Source organism: Schistocerca nitens, chromosome 2 (genome assembly GCF_023898315.1).
Source record: "Schistocerca nitens isolate TAMUIC-IGC-003100 chromosome 2, iqSchNite1.1, whole genome shotgun sequence".
Classification (NCBI taxonomy): domain Eukaryota; kingdom Metazoa; phylum Arthropoda; class Insecta; order Orthoptera; family Acrididae; genus Schistocerca; species Schistocerca nitens.
Window position 1 is genome coordinate 609,542,469 of NC_064615.1, and position 21,657 is coordinate 609,564,125.

Here is a 21,657-nt window from a genome sequence, read left to right on the forward strand (position 1 = left end):
TGGGATGGCCCGGCGAGCAATGAACGTGGACAGCATAGTCGGCGAGCAGTCGATGGCGGCGAATCCGCAGCGGGGGAACCCCGGCCTCCACCAGTAGACTATCCACGGGGCTCGTACGAAATGCGCCAGTTACAAGCCGAACCCCACAGTGATGTATGGGGTCTAACAACTTCAACACTGAGGGTGATGCAGACCCATAGTCCAGGCTCCCATAATCAAGCCTGGACTGCACAAGGGCTCTGTACAATCGCAACAGCGTGCAGCGATCCGCACCCCAAGATGTGTGGCTGAGGCAGCGGAGGGCGTTGAGGTGCCGCCAGCACTTTTGCTTCAGCTGAGTAATATGAGGAACCCATGTGAGCCGGGCATCAAACACAAGTCCTAAGAAGCGGCCGTCGAGGGAAAGTTCAGGATGAGGGTGGTCCGTCCGACGCCTGCAGAAGTGCATAACTCGAGTCTTGGCTGCAGAGAACTGAAAACCGTGAGTCAGAGCCCATGATTCTGCCTTGCGAACGGCTACTTGCAGCCTGCGTTCGGCGACTCCCGTAGTCGTGGAGCTAAATGAGATGCAGAAGTCGTCGGCATACAAAGAAGGAGACACCGACGACCCCACGGCTGCAGCCAGACCATTAATGGCCACTAGAAATAAGGAGACGCTCAACACCGAGCCCTGCGGGACCCCATTCTCCTGTGTATAAGATGAACTAGAGGAGGCACCGACTTGCACCCGGAAAGAGCGGCGCAATAAAAAGGTTTGAAGAAAAGCCGGGAGCTGACCACGAAGACCCCACTCATGCAACGTAGCAAGGATGTGATGCCTCCATGTGGTGTCATACGCCTTCCGCAGATCGAAAAATACAGCAACGAGATGCTGACGTCGGGCAAAGGCCGTACGGATAGCCGATTCCAGCCGCACCAAATTGTCCGTGGCAGACCGGCCCCGACGGAAGCCACCCTGGGATGGAGCGAGGAGACCGCGCGACTCAAGGACCCAACACAAACGCCGCCCCACCATACGTTCGAGCAATTTGCACAAAACGTTGGTGAGGGTAATGGGACGATAGCTGTCCACCGCCAGTGGGTCCGCACCGGGCTTCAAGACGCCATTGCGACGGGAACACGCCCTCGCCCCAAATGCGGTTAAAGATGGTGAGGATGTGTCGCTGGCAGTCCCTGGAAAGATGCTTCAGCATCTGCGCGTGTATACAGTCTGGTCCTGGTGCTGTATCATGGCAATCGGCGAGGGCAGCGAGGAATTCCCGCTCGCTGAAAGGAGCATTGTATTTCTCAGAACGACGCGTGTGGAACGATAACGGCGTCCGCTCGGCCCGCTCCTTGAGAGAGCGAAAGGCGGGGGGATAAGTTGCAGTCGCAGAGCTCCAAGCAAAGTGCGCAGCAAGGTGTTCAGCAATGGCGGCAGCGTCCGTGCAGACAGCGCCGTCCAAGGAGATCCCAGGGACACCCATAGGGGTCTGGTGTCCATAAATCCGCCGTATCTGGGGCCACACCAGCGAGGGGGAGACACGGGAGCCCAAGGAGGAGACATACCGCTCCCAGCACTCCTGCTTACGCCGTGTAATAAGATGACGGGCGAAGGCACGGAGCCTCTTAAAGGCGATGAGGGTCTCGAGAGACGGGTGCCGCCTATGACGCTGGAGGGCCTGCCTACGGTCGCGAATAGCCTCAGCAATCTCCGGCGACCACCAGGGTACAGCCTTCCTCCGAGGCAGTCCAGAAGAGCGGGGTATGGCAGCCTCGGCCGCCAAAATGATGGACGTGGTTAAGACATGGACCACCTCATCAATGTCACCCTGCGGGGGAGACTCAACGGTTGCCGCGGAAGTAAAAGCCGGCCAGTCAGCCCTGTGGAGAGCCCAGCAGGGCAGGCACCCAGAAGAATGACACTGGGGCAGTGACAAATAGATGGCAAAATGATCACTACCACACAGGTCAGGATGCACTCTCCAGTGGAGGGATGGGACAAGCCCAGGGCTGCAAAGAGAGAGATCGATGGCCGAGAACGATCCATGGGCCACACTGAAATGCGTGGGAGCACCGGTGTTCAAGAGGCTAAGGTCGAGCTGAGCCAACACATGCTCCACGGCCCGACCGCGGTCATCGGAGACAGTCCCACCCCAGAGAGGGTTGTGGGCATTGAAATCGCCCAGAAGCAGCAAAGGTGGCGGAAGTTGAGCCAGCAGCGCAGCCAAGACATGGCGGGGGAGCTCCCCATCTGGAGGAATGTAAACAGAGCAAACAGTAATAGCCGGCGAGAGCTCAACCCTGGCAGCGACTGCCTCTAAAGGCGTCAGAAGGGGGACTGGCGAGCTACAGACTGAGTGGTGAACAAAAAGGCAAACCCCACCCGACGCTCGTTGACAGGCAGCGCGGTTCTTATAGTATCCCCGATAACCGCGAAGGGCGGGGGTCCGCATTGCCGGAAACCAAGTTTCCTGCAGAGCAATGCAGAGAACAGGGGAAACACCCAGAAGCATCCGGAGCTCAGGCAGGTGGCGGAAATAACCGCCGCAGTTCCACTGGAGAACGGAAGCAGGAAGGGACTGGGAGGGCGTGAATGCGACTAAGAGGCAGACGGCGCCTCAGAGCCTACTGCCGCCACAGGGGGAGAGTCAGCTGAGTCCATAGGAAAGGCCCCCAAGGGTTCCGTGAGGGCGAGATCCGCGGCAGAGGCGAGGATCTCCACCTCATCCCCGGAGCCAGGACTATGTACAGCAGGCGGTACTGAAACCGCCGGAACATCCTTCTTCTTGGACACATTCCGTTCCTTCTTCTCACGACAGCCCTTAGGGTGAGAGGGCTGGGAGAGCTTCTCTGAAGGTGCATCGGAGGCAGACGACGACGCAGAAGCCCTACGACCAGCAGGTGGCGGAACCTTCAGCCACTGGCTGACATCCGGCGGGGTAGGAGAAGAAACGGAGGAAGGGAGAACCCCGAGGGACCCCTTCCGCGAGAGAGGAACCGGCAGAGGCAACGCCGGTGGAGAAGGAGGGGGAGGGATCGAGCCCCCCGGTTGTGGAGGAGATGTCACTCCCGAAGTAAGCGTGGGGGGAGCGACAGAAGAGGGTTTACCCCCAACAGCTAAGGGGGCAACAGAGGAAGGCCTGCCCCGATATGAGGGGGGCAGACAGAGATGCACGGCCCCGAGGGCCCACTGAAGGCGGCACAGAGGAGGCGACAACCGTCGCTCGCGTGGGCGAGATAACGTGGCTGCAGCATAAGATGTTCGAATGGAAGCAGGATACAACCTTTCATATTTCAGTTTAGCCTCTCGATAAGTAAGCCGGTCCAGGGTCTTAAATTCCATGATCTTCCGCTCCTTATGAAGAACGGGGCAATCCGGCGAGCATGGAGAGTGGTGCTCCCCACAGTTGACACATACAGGCGGAGGCGCACATGGAGAATCGGGATGAGAGGGGCGTCCGCAATCGCGACATGTAGCGCTGGACGGGCAACGGGAGGACATATGCCCAAACTTCCAGCACTGGAAGCACCGCATCGGGGGAGGGACGTATGGCTTGACGTCGCAACGGTAAACCATCACCTTGACCTTCTCAGGCAAGACATCACCCTCGAAGGCCAAGATAAAGGCACCAGTGGCCACCCTGTTAGTCTTGGGTCCTCGATGGACACGACGGACAAAATGCACTCCACGTCGTTCTAAGTCGGCTCTCAGCTCGTCATCGGATTGTAACAATAGGTCACGATGGTAAATAATCCCCTGGACCATATTTAAGCTACTGTGGGGAGTGACGGTTACAGGGACGTCACCCAGCTTATCACACAAGAGCAACGCTCGTGACTGGGCTGGGGAGGACGTCTTGAGGAGGATGGACCCATTCCTCATTTTAGACAACCCCGCCACTTCCCCAAACTTATCCTCCAGGTGTTCCACAAAAAACAGAGGCTTCGTCATAAGAAAGGAGTCACCATCAGTCCTGCTGCAGACAAGGTATTGCGGTACGTAAGGCTCCCGCTTGGCACTAGATCTACGTCCCTCCCATGGCGCAGCCAACGAGGGGAACGACTGAGGGTCATATTGCGCAGCATCAAAGTCTACTCTACCTCACTTAGAGACGCTGGTGGACGTGCGACGACCAGCTTGGTGTGATTTATTGCGCTTCATTGCGCCACATCCGCCCAGATGCCACCTACTCCGAACGAGGGCTCTCCCCAAGGGCGCCACTCAGCCAAAGCAACGGGTACCTGGCCGATATCCCGTTGCCCGGAGTCCCCGTGCCCCAGACAAGATGGGCACATACTCTTTGGCATTCATGGGGAGGAAACAGCTCTGGCATCTGTAGTGCGATCCCTGCGTGGTCAGGGGGCTACCACCAAGAGGGTACATGACGACCCCACCACAACGGACCGGCTACCGTGCTGGATTTTAGGTGTCTAAAGGGTCCATAGGTGTCGTGGGCGCTAAGAAGAAGATTGCGCACAAGACGAGAAGGAGACAACCCAGATGATGTTGGGTGTAGTCCCCCACACACGACAATAGGTAACATGCAAGATGGTGGTGCATGATGGACCAATAGAAAAACACCACGTAAGGTGTCCTTCCCCAAATGGCACGCACTAACAACGGAAATTTGGAAAAAAGGAGGTCAAACCCAAGAGGGGACCATCACAGAAGGCCGAAACGTTTGAGACTCCTTTTAGTCACCTCGTACGACAGGCAGGAATACCGCGGGCCTATTCTTACCCCCGAACCCGCAGGGGGTCATTGCGCGGGAACACACCCTCAACCCAGATATGGGTGAAAAGGTCTAGGAGGCGTTGCTGGCAGTCCACTGAGAGGTGTTTGAGCATCTAATAGTGGATGCGATCTGGCCCGGGAGCCATATCAGGGCAAGTGGCTAGGGCACCTTGGAATTCCCACTCACTGAACGGAGCATTGTACAATTCAGGGTGGTGTGTGCGAAATGAAAGGCTCCGACGTTCCAACCGCTCTTTTAGGGAGCGGAAGGCCAGAGGGTAATTCACAGAAGTGGAACTCTGCTAAGTGGTTTGCAATTGTGTCAGAGTCAGTATAGACTGCTCCATTCAATGCAGGTACGCTGACGGGGGTCCGATAGCCATAGAGTCGCCTAATCTTGTCCCAAACCTGCGATGGAGAGGTACGGAGGCCAATGGTGGAGACATACCTTTCCCAGCAGTCCTGCTTGTGTTGGCGAATGAGGCGGTGGGCTCGCGCATGGAGCCGTTTAAAGGCGAAGAGGTGTGCCAATGAGGGATGCCGCTTGTGACGTTGGAGTGCCCGCCCGCGATCTTTAATCGCCTCAGCGATCTCGGGCGACCACCAAGGCACAGTCCTCCACTGAGGGGACCCAGAAGAACAGGGAATGGCAGATTCTGTGGCAGTAACAATGCCGGTGGTGACCAAGTGAACCACCACATCGATGGCGTCATTGGAAAGAGGCTCAATAATAGTGGCAATGGAGGTGAACAAGTCCCAGTCAGCCTTATTCACAGCCCATCTGCAGGGGCGCCCATAAGAGTGACGGTGTGGCAGTGACAGAAAGATCGGAAAGTGGTCACTACCGCACAAGTTGTCATGCACATTCCATTGGACCGATGGTAATAGGCTAGGGCTGCAGATCAAAAGGTCGATGGCTGAGTACGTGCCATGCGCCACACTGAAATGTGTGAAGGCACCAGTATTTAAAAGAGAAAAGTGGAGCTGTGTCAATACTTGCTCAATGATGCTGCCTCTGCCTGTTGCCACTGATCCACCCCACAGAGAGTTATGGGCATTGAAGTCGCCCAGCAACAGAAAAGGCGGCAGCAATTGGGCTATCAGCACAGCCAGGACATGCTGCGGGACATCACCATCCGGTGGAAAATAGAGACTGCAGACAGTAACAGCCTGAGGTGTTCACACCCGAACAGTGACAGCCTCTAAAGGTGTTTGTAGAGGGACACACTCACTGTGAAGAGAGTGAAGGACGTATATGCAGATGCCACCAGATACCCTCGCATAAGCTGCCCAGTTCTTATAATAAACCTAATAGTCATGGAGGGCGGGGGTTTGCATTACCGGAAACCAAGTTTCCTGAAGAGCAATGCAGAGGAAAAGGAGAAGGCTGAGAAGTTGTCGGAGCTCAGCAAGATGGTGGAAAAAACAGCTGCAGTTCCACTGGAGGATGAAACTGTCCATGATCGAGAAAGGCACGAACGGACCGAGGAGGCAGATTACGGCGCTGGGTCACCTGCTGCCACAGATTGAGTACCGATGCGAGCAACATCCATCATGTCTGAGGGACAGGCAAGCTCTAGGTCCACAGCGGACGCCAGAATCTCAATCACATCCTCAGACACAGAGCTTGTAGGTAGCGTTGGAGTGGGTGCCACCGCAATTTCCTTGGTCTTAGGGGTCTTCCATTTCGATTTCTCACATTGTTTTTTTTATTGCCCTTGCTGGGAGGACTTCTTTGATTCAGTCTCCGGAACTGAAGAGGACCGCGAAGCCCTATGACCAGCTACCTGGGGCTTCTTCAGCCCCTGGTAGGTGTCTGGTTTGCCACTGGTGGGAACCTGGGAAGGGAGTGACCCAAGGGATCCCTTCCTAGTGAGAGAAGCCAAAGAAGACTTACTCTTCTCTGGCTTAGAAGGGGACTGGTGTCCCCGAGGGGGAGGGGGGGCTGCTCCCAAGGTAGGTGGTGTGGGAGCAACAGGGAGGGAAGTGCCCCCCGCCATCAAGGGGGCAGGTACGGTTCTTCGGCTCTGAGAGCTGACTGTATGTGGTCTTGAGCTATAACAGGAGTGACAGTAGCAGCATAAGATGACGTCATACGCACGAGATGAAGCGTTCTAATTTCCGTTTAGCCTCAGTGTAGGTTATTCGGTGCAGGGTCTTGTATTCCATTATTTTCTGTTCCTTCTGTAGAATCTTACAATCTGGCAGGCAAGGGGGATGGTGCTCTCCGCAGTTGACACACATGGGAGGCGGGGCACATGGAGTATCAGGATGGGATGGAGCACCACAATCGTGACATATGAGGCTGAAAGCACAACGGGAAGACGAATGGCTGAACTTCCAACACTTGAAGCACCGCATAGGGGGAGGGATATATGGATTGAACTTACCCCCCATGAACCATGGACCTTGCCATTGGTGGGGAGGCTTGCATGCCTCAGTGATACAGATAGCCATATTGTAGGTGCTACCACAATGGAGGGGTATCTGTTGAGAGGCCAGACAAACATGTGGTTCCTGAAGAGGGGCAGCAGCCTTTTCAGTAGTTGCATGGGCAACAGTCTGGATGATTGACTGATCTGTGCTTTTAACACTAACGAAAACGGCCTTGCTGTGCTGGTACTGTGAACGGCTGAAAGCAAGGGAAAACTATGGCCGTAATTTTTCACGAGGGCATGCAGCTTTACTGTATGGTTAAATGATGATGGCGTCTTCTTGGGTAAAATATTCCGGAGGTAAAATAGTCCCCCATTCAGATCTACGGGTGGGGACTCAAGACGACGTCGTTATCAGGAGAAAGAAAACTGGCGTTCTACGGATTGGAGTGTGGAATGTCAGATCCCTTAATTGGGCAGGTAGGTTAGAAAATTTAAAAATGGAAATGGATAGGTTAAAGTTAGATATAGTGGGAATTAGTGAAGTTCGGTGGCAGGAGGAACAAGACTTCTGGTCAGGTGACTATAGGGTTATAAACACAAAATCAAATAGGGGTAATGCAGGAGTAGCTTTAATAATGAATAGGAAAATAGAAATGTGGTAAGCTACTACAAACAGCATAGTGAACGCATTATTGTGGCCAAGATAGATACGAAGCCCACGCCTACCACAGTAGTACAAGTTTACATGCCAACAGGCTATGCAGATGACGAAGAAATTGAAGAAATGTATGATGAAATAAAAGAAATTATTCAGATAGTGAAGGGAGATGAAAATTTAACAGTCATGGGTGACCGGAATTCGTCAGTAGGAAAAGGAAGAGAAGGAAACGTAGTAGGTAAATATGGATTCGAGGTAAGAAATGAAAGAGGAAGCCACCAGGTAGAATTTTGCACACAGCACAACTTAATCATAGCTAACACTTGGTTCAAGAATCATAAAAGAAGGTTGTATACCTGGAAGAATCCTGGAGATACTAAAAGGTATCAGATAGATTATATAATGATAAGACAGAGATTTAGGAACCAGGTTTTAAACTGTAATACATTTCCAGGGGCAGATGTGGACTCTGATCACAATCTATTGGTTATGAACTGTAGATTAAAACTGAAGAAACTGCAAAAAGGTGGGAATTTTAAGGAGATGGTACCTGGATGAACTGAAAGAACCAGATGTTGTAGAGAGTTTCAGGGAGAGCATAAGGGAACAATTGACAGGAATGGGGGAAAGAAATACAGTAGAAGAAGAATGGGTAGCTTTGAGAGATGAAGTAGTGAAGGCAGCAGAGGATCAAGTAGGTAGAAAGACGAGGGCTAGTAGTAATCCTTGGGTAACAGAAGAAATATTGAATTTGATGGATGAAAGGAGAAAATATAAAAATGCAGTAAATGAAGCAGGCAAAAAGGAACACAAACGTCTCAAAAATGAGATCGACAGGAAGTGTAAAATGGCTAAGCAGGGATGGCTAGAGGACAAATGTAAGGATGTAGAGGCTTATCTCACTAGGGGTAAGATACAGGGTGTTTCAAAAATGACCGGTATATTTGAAACGGCAATAAAAACTAAACGAGCAGCAATAGAAATACACCGTTTGTTGCAATATGCTTGGGACAACAGTACATTTTCAGGCAGACAAACTTTCGAAATTACAGTAGTTACGATTTTCAACAACAGATGGCGCTGCGGTCTGGGAAACTCTATAGTACGATATTTTCACATATCCACCATGCGTAGCAATAATATGGCGTAGTCTCTGAATGAAATTACCCGAAACCTTTGACAACGTGTCTGCCGGAATGGCTTCACATGCAGATGAGATGTACTGCTTCAGCTGTTCAATTGTTTCTGGATTCTGGCGGTACACCTGGTCTTTCAAGTGTCCCCACAGAAAGAAGTCACAGGGGTTCATGTCTGGCGAATAGGGAGGCCAATCCACGCCGCCTCCTGTATGTTTCGGATAGCCCAAAGCAATCACACGATCATCGAAATATTCATTCAGGAAATTAAAGACATCGGCCGTGCGATGTGTGCGATGCGACCGGGCACCATCTTGCATAAACCACGAGGTGTTCGCAGTGTCGTCTAAGGCAGTTTGTACCGCCACAAATTCACGAAGAATGTCCAGATAGCGTGATGCAGTAATCGTTTCGGATCTGAAAAATGGGCCAATGATTCCTTTGGAAGACATGGCGGCCCAGACCAGTACTTTTTGAGGATGCAGGGACGATGGGACTGCAACATGGGGCTTTTCGGTTCCCCATATGCGCCAGTTCTGTTTATTGACGAAGCCGTCCAGGTAAAAATAAGCTTCGTCAGTAAACCAAATGCTGCCCACATGCATATCGCCGTCATCAATCCTGTGCACTATATCGTTAGCGAATGTCTCTCGTGCAGCAATGGTAGCGGTGCTGAGGGGTTGCCGCGTTTGAATTTTGTATGGATAGAGGTGTAAACTCTGGCGCATGAGACGATACGTGGACGTTGGCGTCATTTGGACCACAGCTGCAACACGGCGAACGGAAACCCGAGGCCGCTGTTGGATCACCTGCTGCACTAGCTGCGCGTTGCCCTCTGTGGTTGCCGTACGCGGTCGCCCTACCTTTCCAGCACGTTCATCCGTCACATTCCCAGTCCGTTGAAATTTTTCAAACAGATCCTTTATTGTATCGCTTTTCGGTCCTTTGGTTACATTAAACCTCCGTTGAAAACTTCGTCTTGTTGCAACAACACTGTGTTCTAGGCGGTGGAATTCCAACACCAGAAAAATCCTCTGTTCTAAGGAATAAACCATGTTGTCTACAGCACACTTGCACATTGTGAACAGCACACGCTTACAGCAGAAAGACGACGTACAGAATGGCGCACCCACAGACTGCGTTGCCTTCTATATCTTTCACATCACTTGCAGCGCCATCTGTTGTTGAAAATTGTAACTACTGTAATTTCGAAAGTTTGTCCGCCTGAAAATGTACTGTTGTCCCAAGCATATTGCAACAAACGGTGTATTTCTATCGCTGCTCGTTTAGTTTTTATTGCCGTTTCAAATATACCGGTCATTTTTGAAACACCCTGTAGATGCTGCCTACACGAAAATTAAAAAGACCTTTGGAGAAAAGAGAACCACTTGTATGAATATCAAGAGCTCAGATGGAAACCCAGTTATAAGCAAAGAAGGGAAAGCAGAAAGGAGGAAGGAGTATATAGAGGGTCTATACAGGGGCGATGTACTTGAGGACAATATTATGGAAGTGGAAGAGGATGTAGATGAAGATGAAATGGGAGATATGATACTGCATGAAGAGTTTGACAGAGCACTGAAAGACCTGAGTCGAAACAAGGCCCCGGGAGTAGACAACATTCCATTAGATCTACTGACAGCCTTGGGAGAGCCAGGCCTAACAAAACTCTACCATCTGGTGGGCAAGATGTATGAGACAGGCGAAATACCCTCAGACTTCAAGAAGAATATAATAATTCCAATCCCAAAGAAAGCAGGTGTTGACAGATGTGAAAATTACCGAAATATCAGTTTAATAAGTCACGGCTGCAAAATACTAACGCAAATTCTTTACAGACGAATGGAAATACTAGTAGAAGCCGACCTCGGGGAAGATCAGTTTGGATTCCGTAGAAATATCGGAACACGTGAGGCAATACTGACCCTACGACTTATCTTAGAAGAAAGATTAAGGAAAGGCAAACCTACGTTTCTAGCATTTGTAGACTTAGAGAAAGCTTTTGACAATGTTGACTGGAATACTCTCTTTCAAATTCTGAAGGTGGCAGGGGTAAAATACAGGGAGCGAAAAGCTATTTACAATTTGTACAGAAAGCAGACGGCAGTTATAAGAGTCGAGGGACATGAAAGGGAAGCAGTGGTTGCGAAGGGAGTGAGACGGGGTTGTAGCCTCTCCCTGGTGTCATTCAATCTATATTGAGCAAGCAGTGAAGGAAACAAAAGAAAAATTTGGAGTAGGTATTAAAATCCATGGAGAAGAAATAAAAACTTTGAGGTTCACCGATGACAGTGTAATTATGTCAGAGACAGCAAAGGACTTGGAAGAGCAGTTGAACGGAATGGACAGTGTCTTGAAAGGAGGATATGAGACGAACATTAACAAAAGCAAAATGAGGATAATGGAATGTAGTCGAATTAAATTGGGTGATGCTGAGGGAATTAGATTGGGAAATGAGACACTTAACGTACTAAAGGAGTTTTGCTATTTGGGGAGCAAAATAACTGATGATGATGGTCGAAGTAGAGAGGATATAAAATGTAGACTGGCAATGGCAAGGAAAGCATTTCTGAAGAAGAGAAATTTGTTAACATTGAGTATAGATTTATGTGTCAGGAAGTCGATTCTGAAAGTATTTGTATGGAGTGTAGCCATGTATGGAAGTGAAACATGGACGATAAATAGTTTGGACAAGAAGAGAATAGAAGCTTTCGAAATGTGGTGCTACAGAAGAATGCTGAGGATTAGATGGGTAGATCAAATAACTAATGAGGAAGTATTGAATAGGATTGGGGAGAAGAGATGTTTGTGCACAACTTGACTAGAAGAAGGGATCGGTTGGTAGGACATGTTCTGAGGCATCAAGGGATCACCAATTTAGTATTGGAGGGCAGTGTGGAGGGTAAAAATCATAGAGGGAGGCCAAGAGATGAATACACTAAGCAGATTCAGAAGGATGTAGGTTGCAGTAGGTACTGGGAGAAGAAGAAGCTCGCACAGGATAGAGTAGCATGGAGAGCTGCATCAAACCAGTCTCAGGACTGAAGACCACAACAACATCACCTTCTAGAGTAATGTGTCACCCTCGAAGGCCAAGATGAAGGCACCGGTGGCAACCTGATTATCCCTCGGAGCCCGGTGGACGTGCCAGACGAAATGGACACCTCGTCACTCTAAGTTGGTGCGCAGCTCGTCATCGGACTGTGAAAGAAAGTCCCTGCGGAAGATAATGCCCTGGACCATATTTAAGCTTTTATGATGTGTGATAGTAACAGAAACATCCCCCAGCTTCTTACAAGCGAGTAATGCCCGTGACTGGGCAGAGGATGCTGTTTTTATCAAGACTGACCCAGACCGCATTTTTGACAAGCCCTCCACCACCCCAAACTTGTCCTCTAAATACTCTACGAAGAACTGAGGCTTCATGGACACAAATGATTCCCCATCAGCTCTCGTACAGACTAGATACCAGTGCGAATACGTCTTGCTGCCATTCATAGCCTTTCGTTCCTCCCATGGTGTGGCCAGGGAGGGGAACGATTTGGGGTCATAGATGTTTGCATTAAAGTGAGCCCTCGAACGCTTGGAGACTGCTGGTGGTTGGCCACCATCAAGAGAAGATGTGCCATGCTTCACTGTGTGTCATCGACCCTGATGCCACCTACTCTGACCAAGGGCCCTCCTCACGGGTGCCACAGCAAGGGCCATCCTGGCAGGATGGCCCAGGGAGATAGGCATCTACTCCTTGGCATATGTGGGGAGTTAACGGCGCAGGCATCAGTAGAGCGATCCCTGTATTGTTAGGGGGCTACAACCAACAGGGTACATGGCGGCCCCACCACAACGGACTGGCTACCGTGCTGGATATTAGGTGGCAAGTGGTCCATGGTCGTCGTCAGGGCAGAAAGCGACACTGCAGAGTGCATGGCAGAAATCACACCCAGGAATGTATCCTCAGCCAAGAGATGGAGAGTGAGCGGGACTGCAATGCAACGATGAATAAGCTGGCTAAAGGTCTCAATGCACTATGGATACAATGCACCAAGTAAGGCGCCCTTCCCCATTTGGCTCGCTCTTCGGAATAATTTTGAAATATGGTAGTCAAACCCAAGAGGGACCATCACATAAGGGCCGAAACGTCTGAGACTCCTTTTAGTCACCTCTTACGACAGGCAGGAATACCGTGGGCCTAATCTTACCCCCGAACCCGCAGGGGGTGAGTAATGATTGTAATCACAACCGAAAGTACCAGCAAATATTGAAGAATATTAATGCTCCTCTTGTCAATGAACCATGTGAATACTGAAATCTCAGGAAACATCGCCTACAATACTAAACCACTATTCAAGTTATGTATCTAAAAGCTTCCAAGGGCAAAAAAAATTGGACTTTTTGTATTTCATATACTTACTGACCAAATTTAAAAATTTAAAAGGCTATCATATACCATTCATTACGAGTTATAATCTTATATTAAAGGTTTAACGTAGCAAGACAAGTATTACAGTTTAAAACTGTATTTAAGTTTTGAGGCAGCGTAAATCATGGGGCACAAATTACCCATATTATATTCGCCCAGGATTTGAGAATGGGAGCAATGAACTTTGCATATAATTTCAACCCTTTCTGAAACTGTTTCTCCTCAACATCCCCAGTAAAATTATGCAAGGAAAAAAGTTTATTGCTTACTATATTTCAGTTGTTCATGCAGTGCAACCTCAGCAACAGGTCTGACATTTTAATTTATTATTTTTTTACTACTAACTATATTCACAATACATTTTGCAGACAGTATCTAAATATACCATTGGATGTGCCTGCAAAATTGTATCACTGTATGAAATATAGTTGAGAAGATATAACATCATAAACATTGAGATCCTTCAATTGGAGCACAAATTACCCCCACTATACTCACCCAGTGCTTGGTAACAAGAGCGCTTAGTGCCTTCCAAGAAACTTTATACATTATTTGAAACTTTTTCTCACTTACATGCTTAACGTCTAATATTTAACACATCAATTCATTTGTAAAATAATCAGAAGTATGATGCTGTTTTACACATGGGAGTTTGAATCTCTAAAAAATCAGGGTTTACTGGCAGATAGTAACAGGATAGTTTATGAAGAACAAATGAAAGTTAATGAATTTTTAATGAAAATGAAATATACGAAAATTCAGTGTTTTCAATCAATCTTTCTTTTGTACTGTTTCACTTGTTTTTACTAACCATGATATGTTATTTTGGGTGTTTCAAATAGTCTTTTTACAATATGATCAGTTAAAGGTACAGCAATGTGTCTTGTCTTGTAGATTTCATTTGATTCTAATGATGTTGGAAGGCTGCTTTAAATGTGAGCTCATATCTGTGCACTGGATTTTGCGACTTCATATTCCAACTTATATAAAAACTCATATATATACATATACAACATAATATTATGAGAAGGACAAGATACTGAGTCATAGATAGGCGCAATGAAAAGATTGCTTTACATTCAAGCTTTCAGCATTCACATAAGGAGAATTCACGCAATCATGATCACTGTCTTGGCTGCTGTTGCCAGACGCGGAGCCATTCGTCATCGTCTTGAGTGTGTGTGTGTGTGTGTGTGTGTGTGTGTGTGTGTGTGTGTGTGTGTGTTTCTATCTCAAAAGAAGACCTTTTGGCTGTAAGCTTAAATGTATGGCTGTCTTTTTGTTGTGCCTGTCTGCGAGTCAATGTCTCCTCTATATGGTGAGAAGCACTCCATCATTTTCATAATATTGTTGTTATTCCATACTGTTTAATATACAGGCATAACCCATATCACTTCAGGCAGGGAGGTTACCTTCATAATCTAGGATGTTATTGAATTTACCATATGTTAAAATGCAGGAGTAAGTAAGAAACACAAATTTTTTTGTATTCTCCAAAAAAACTTCCTGCCCCGAGATACAGGCCGCCACAGATGACACTGCGAACACCATTCTGACGGTGCAAATTTCGGAAATTTTTTTAAAATGCTGCATCTCTGTAACAGTTCATTTTTCAAACATGCCTATCCAGAAAAGTTAGATATTTTTTCTGTGTATTAGTACCATGTAGTACTATATTCTCTGTAAGGGAGAGCTTCCACTTTTAAGTTGGACAGGTTTTGTTTTAAATTTTAACTTTCAATGGGAATGTATGTCTTCACTTAAGTTGTTTCTCACTTATTTCTTGGTTACAGTGTGTACTTCTATTGTCTTTGTTGCAGTTACTTCTTTTCACTTTCTTTGTTGCAGTTAATTCTTAAACACTGTTGTAGTTCTCTGTCATGGTTGTTCATTGCAAGTTTCTGTATTGTAATTGTTCAGTGCTTCTAAGAAATCTGAGACCATCCAGTGAGTTCTGTGTTTTCAAGAGGAATTTGACAATTGACACAGTTGCAGTGTGTTTTGTGAAAAGGACTGTCTGAAATGTCTTCTGACTGGGGCCACAGAAGAGAGAAGTGTGCTGACTATTTGCATATCCGTAAAAGAGTGATATAGAAGACAAACAAAAAACAGACTTCGTTCAGGTTGGGACTAAGTGTTCTCATTTAAAGACTGTTTCAAAGTGACGACTTTTTGTGTTCTAAATGTTTTGACAGAATAACAACAATGATAGTATCTGAACAAGTGAAGCTTCTCATGGTGCAGATCTTCCATCAATAGAGGAAGAATTAAATACTCTCAATCGGTCAACTACAAAGGTAAACCTAGATGTTACTACTATTAAGATGGTCAGTGAAATCGAGCCATAAGTTCTATGCATCAAGAAAGGGCAGAGAAATTACTAAAGCTATGGATGAACACACTACAGAAAAATTGACCACACTCTTCAAAACAGAAATTCCATCTTCAGAAGACAATGAACCAAAGCACTCCTGCACTTCTAGCCAGGAATTTTTCACAAATATCAATTCAGGCATTGAATATTGTGCATCCTACATTGAAAAGATGCAAGTTTTAACTATTATACCAGTGAGATAAGAAAACAGAGACATTTTCAAAGAAAACAATTTTGAACTACATTCCATCAGTACCAAAGTACATGGTAGACAAATCAAGAAATGTGAGGTCTGTAAAAGGAGTCTTTGGAAGATCAGATCCCTATTATGGTCATCCTGTAGAAGCAGCTCAAGTTCAAATAGTGCAGTCATTTTATCTGGAAGATAAATGGGACTGTTCTCACCAGAGTGCCGGCAAAAAAGTCACTATAACCATAACGGTTGAAGGTCAAAAAGTTGTGAAAGTGAAGAGGTACACGACTCGCAGTATTAAAGACACTTTTGCAATTTATAAGAACAACTTTACATAATGGAAGATCAAGATTTTATGCACTACAACCTAAGTGGGTAGTTCCTCACCCACCTAGAAATGTCTGTTTACATGTGTACTAAACAAATTTTGAACTTCGTGTGGTAACTTTGAAGAACTTACTGGAGCACATAACACCTTGGTTGGACATGTGAAGTCATTAGTAGTCTGTGACGTAAAGCGAGAGACTTGTTTGTTTCAAGAATGAGGTGACTACCCTGGAAAGGGAGGGCTGTCTTCACAGATACTTTGTCTGGAAGACGTAGCAGATAACTCTGCAGAAATTGCATATGCAACATGGGAGGAAAGGAAAGAAACTAATAAAGAAAACTGTTGCCTTTGATAGTTTCATTGATGAACTTGATAAATGGTCTGTGAAAGCAGTAACACACCAGCATCTGACGAAATTGCAACAACAAGACATTGCAGAAGTGAAATGGTGTGTACAGGCTGAAGAATTATGTTTAGTGCTTCACTGTGATTTTGCTGAGAACTGGTCTGTATTTCTCCCACAAGAAGTACAAGGTTATTATTGGAGCAATGACCAGGTTTCAATTTTTACAGGAGTGACATATTTTCAAAACAAGACCACAAGTGTTGCAGTTATAAGTGATGACACAGGACATCACTTAGCATATGCTTTGCTAGCAATGGGCAAAATTCTTCAACTGCAAACAGGGGCAGAGCAGATCATCTTTATTTCTGATTGTGCTCCTAGTCATTTTAAAAATCGTTACCAGCTGAGTAAGTCGCTTGTGCCAACTGACTGGGTATACAGTGCTACTGGTCATGTGAAGGGGCCTTGTGATGGTGTAGGAGGCCTGCTGAAGCCCCATGCTACAAATCATAATCTTTCCAGACCAGATACAGCCGACATTCAGAATGCTGAGGATTTTACAAGAGTCGTGAAATCTTGCACATCCACAGCCCTCATTTTTTTTAGAGAAAAGAAAATCCAAGAATTCCATGAGCAGAAAAAAGAAGAATGATCCAAACAAACTACTTCTGTGAAAGGAATTCAGAAGACACATTTTTGGAGTCAAAGTGATGGGCGAACTCAGATTGCACGCACTTTAAAGAGCAAGAAAGAAGAAATTTTGTTCTTTCAGCCAACACCTCAAAAACAGCAGGATAACATTCAGATTCACAACCTGAGAAGAGGGATGTTCGTGGAGTGTGTGTATGACCGTGAATGGTGGATTGCAGAGTTTATAGACACCAGTTAAGAGTTAAACAAAATTATAGTGAACTTTATGATACCACATGGACCAGCTGCTAGATATAGGTTTCCAGCTGAAGGACAGCAACAACACCATCAGTGCTCACTTCCTGTTCGCAATGTTTTGAAGATGTTGTTGTTGTTGTTGTTGTTGTGGTCTTCAGTTCTGAGACTGGTTTGATGCAGCTCTCCATGCTACTCTATCCTGTGCAAGCTTCTTCATCTCCCAGTACCTACTGCAACCTACATCCTTCTGAATCTGCTTAGTGTATTGATCTCTTGGTCTCCCTCTACGAATTTTACCCTCCACGCTGCCCTCCAATGCTAAATTTGTGATCCCTCGATGCCTTAAAACATGTCCTACCAACCGATCCCTTCTTCTAGTCAAGTTGTGCCACAAACATCTCTTCTCCCCAATCCTATTCAATACCTCCTCATTAGTTACATGATCTACCCACCTTATCTTCAGCATTCTTCTGTAGCACCACATTTCGAAAGCTTCTGTTCTCTTCTTGTCCAAACTGGTTATCGTCCATGTTTCACTTCCATACATGGCTACACTCCATACAAATACTTTCAGAAACGACTTCCTGACACATAAATCTATACTCGATGTTAACAAATTTCTCTTCTTCAGAAACGATTTCCTTGCCATTGCCAGTCTACATTTTATATCCTCTCTACTTCGACCATCATCAGTTATTTTGCTCCCTAAATAGCAAAACTCCTTTACTACTTTAAGTGTCTCATTTCCTAATCTAATCCCCTCAGCATCACCCGATTTAATTTGACTACATTCCATTACCCTCGTTTTGCTTTTGTTGATGTTCATCTTATATCCTCCTTTCAAGACACTGTCCATTCCGTTTAACTGCTCTTCCAAGTCCTTTGCTGTCTCTGACAGAATTAAAATGTCATTGGTGAACCTCAAAGTTTTTATTTCTTCTCCATGAATTTTAATACCTACTCCGAATTTTTCTTTTGTTTCCTTTACTGCTTGCTCAATATACAGATTGAATAACATCGGGGAGAGGCTACAACCCTGTCTCACTCCTTTCCCAACCACTGCTTCCCTTTCATGCCCCTCGACTCTTATAACTGCCATCTGGTTTCTGTACAAATTGTAAATAGCCCTTCGCTCCCTGTATTTTACCCCTGCCACCTTCAGAATTTCAAAGAGAGTATTCCAGTTAACGTTGTCAAAAGCCAAAAGCTTTCTCTAAGTCTACAAATGCTATAAACGTAGGTTTGCCTTTTCTTAATCTTTCTTCTAAGATAAGTCGTAAGGTTAGTATTGCCTCACGTGTTCCAACATTTCTACGGAATCCAAACTGATCTTCCCAGAGGTCCGCTTCTACCAGTTTTTCCATTCGTCTGTAAAATATTCGCGTTAGTATTTTGCAGCTGTGACTTATTAAACTGATAGTTCGGTAATTTTCACATCTGTCAACACCTGCTTTCTTTGGGATTGGAATTATTATATTCTTCTTGAAGTCTGAGGGTATTTCGCCTGTCTCATACATCTTGCTCACCAGATGGTAGAGTTTTGTCATGACTGGCTCTCCCAAGGCCATCAGTAGTTCTAATGGAATGTTGTCTACTCCCGGGGCCTTGTTTCGACTCAGGTCTTTCAGTGCTCTGTCAAACTCTTCACGCAGTATCTTATCTCCCATTTCATCTTCATCTACATCCTCTTCCATTTCCATAATATTGTCCTCAAGTACATCGCCCTTGTATAAACCCTCTATATACTCCTTCCACCTTTCTGCCTTCCCTTCTTTGCTTAGAACTGGGTTGCCATCTGAGCTCTTGATATTCATACAAGTGGTTCTCTTCTCTCCAAAGGTGTCTTTAATTTTCCTGTAGGCAGTATCTATCTTACCCCTAGTGAGACAAGCCTCTACATCCTTACATTTGTCCTCTAGCCATCCCTGCTTAGCCTTTTTGCACTTCCTGTCGATCTCATTTTTGAGACGTTTGTATTCCTTTTTGCCTGCTTCATTTACTGCATTTTTATATTTTCTCCTTTCATCCATCAAATTCAATATTTCTTCTGTTACCCAAGGATTACTACTAGCCCTCGTCTTTCTACCTACTTGATCCTCTGCTGCCTTCACTACTTCATCTCTCAAAGCTACCCATTCTTCTTCTACTGTATTTCTTTCCCCCATTCCTGTCAATTGTTCCCTTATGCTCTCCCTGAAACTCTCTACAACCTCTGGTTCTTTCAGTTTATCCAGGTCCCATCTCCTTAAATTCCCACCTTTTTGCAGTTTCTTCAGTTTCAATCTGCATTTCATAGTCCGCAGCTCGTGGTCTTGCGGTAGCGTTCTCGCTTCCTGCGCAAGGGGTCCCGGGTTCGATTCCCGGCGGGGTCAGAGATTTTCTCTACCTCGTGATGACTGGGTGTAGTGTGTTCTCCATCATCATTTCATCATCATTAACTTGCAAGTTGCCGAAGTGGCGTCAACTAAAAAGGACTTGCAATACGGCGGCCGAACTTCCCCGCATGGGGCCTCCCGGCCAACAGTGCCATACAATCATTTCATTTTTTTTGCAGTTCATAACCAATAGATTGTGGTCAGAATCCACATCTGCCCCTGGAAATGTCTTACAATTTAAAACCTGGTTCCTAAATCTCTGTCTTACCATTATATAATCTATCTGATACCTTTTAGTATCTCCAGGATTCTTCCAGGTATACAACCTTCTTTTATGATTCTTGAACCAAGTGTTAGCTATGATTAAGTTATGCTCTGTGCAAAATTCTACAAGGCGGCTTCCTCTTTCATTTCTTCCCCCCAATCCATATTCACCTACTATGTTTCCTTCTCTCCCTTTTCCTACTGACGAATTCCAGTCACCCATGACTATTAAATTTTCGTCTCCCTTCACTACCTGAATAATTTCTTTTATCTCGTCATACATTTCATCAATTTCTTCATCATCTGCAGAGGTAGTTGGCATATAAACTTGTACTACTATAGTAGGCGTAGGCTTCATGTCTATCTTGGCCACAATAATGCGTTCACTATGCTGTTTGTAGTAGCTAACCCGCACTCCTATTTTTTTATTCATTATTAAACCTACTCCTGCATTACCCCTATTTGATTTTGTATTTATAACCCTGTAATCACCTGACCGAAAGTCTTGTTCCTCCTGCCACCGAACTTCACTAATTCCCACTATATCTAACTTTAACCTATCCATTTCCCTTTTTAAATTTTCTAACCTACCTGTCCGATTAAGGGATCTGACATTCCACGCTCCGATCCATAGAATGCCAGTTTTCTTTCTCCTGATAAGATTGTAAGTGCATAACAGAGTGCATAACAAAGTGCACAGAAGGTGAATGAATTGAAACATTTAACTCTTTGGACCTTTCATATACATTTTGGAACCATTTAAAATGCTTGAAAAAATGAGTCTCTTACTCATCTTTCAAAACTAAAATATTGTTGAATAAGGCTAGGTTTTGATTTTTATGAGCCTGTTATGTGATAATTTGGTAACAAAACAGGTGCTATGCATGGCAAAAATTTCAATTGTTTATAAAACCTGTTCAACCTGAAAGTGGAAGCTCTCCTTTTCAGATACTAATGAACAGGAAAAAAAATTCAAAATTTTATGGATTAGCAGTTTTTAAAAAGTTTTTCCATAAATTATAAAAAAATTTCAGAATGCTATAGTAAAAGAACTTTGACAAATAAGTCCAAATGGAGGATTTATTTGTAATCATAAAACCATTATCTTTCAAATTATATATATTTTTCAGAGACAAAGCATTTTAAATTTTTTTCCAAAATTCGCATCTTCAAAATGGTATGCGCAGTGCCTTTTATGGAGGGCTGTATCTCTGAGCAGAAATTTGTTTTGAAGAAAACAAAAACATATGTGTTCCTTCATTTCAACATATGCTACATTCAATAACATCTGAGACTACGAAGGTAAGATTTTTTCCTAGCCTGCCTGAATTGATATGGACTATGCCTACAACTTAATTATTTTAACATGTAATGGATAAAGTTACAATTGATAAATTTTGGTAGTACTTACACCAGACCATGAAGTGTCTGAAATGTCTGGCTCATTCCTTTTGCAAATCTTGTACTGTCACTCCTCTCCTTGTGGATGTTATATTCAAGAATTTTGTCACATATGCCTTCCAGAGACTCTATCAGGCGAAGTTCCCTGAAGAAATGATTAATTTTGTCAGAAGTGTGCC

The 21,657-nt window shown here is 45.6% G+C and overlaps 1 protein-coding gene across 1 annotated transcript in view; it reads right to left on the bottom strand.

The window, feature by feature from the left end:
* Positions 1 to 21,657, bottom strand: part of LOC126236692 (protein canopy 4) — a 47,094-nt gene that overhangs the window by 19,096 nt on the left and 6,341 nt on the right. Inside the window, exon 3 of the mRNA XM_049946186.1 lies at positions 21,489 to 21,623. Within this exon, the coding sequence (XP_049802143.1) occupies positions 21,489 to 21,623 (135 nt within the window). The remainder of the gene's footprint in view (positions 1 to 21,488; positions 21,624 to 21,657) is intronic.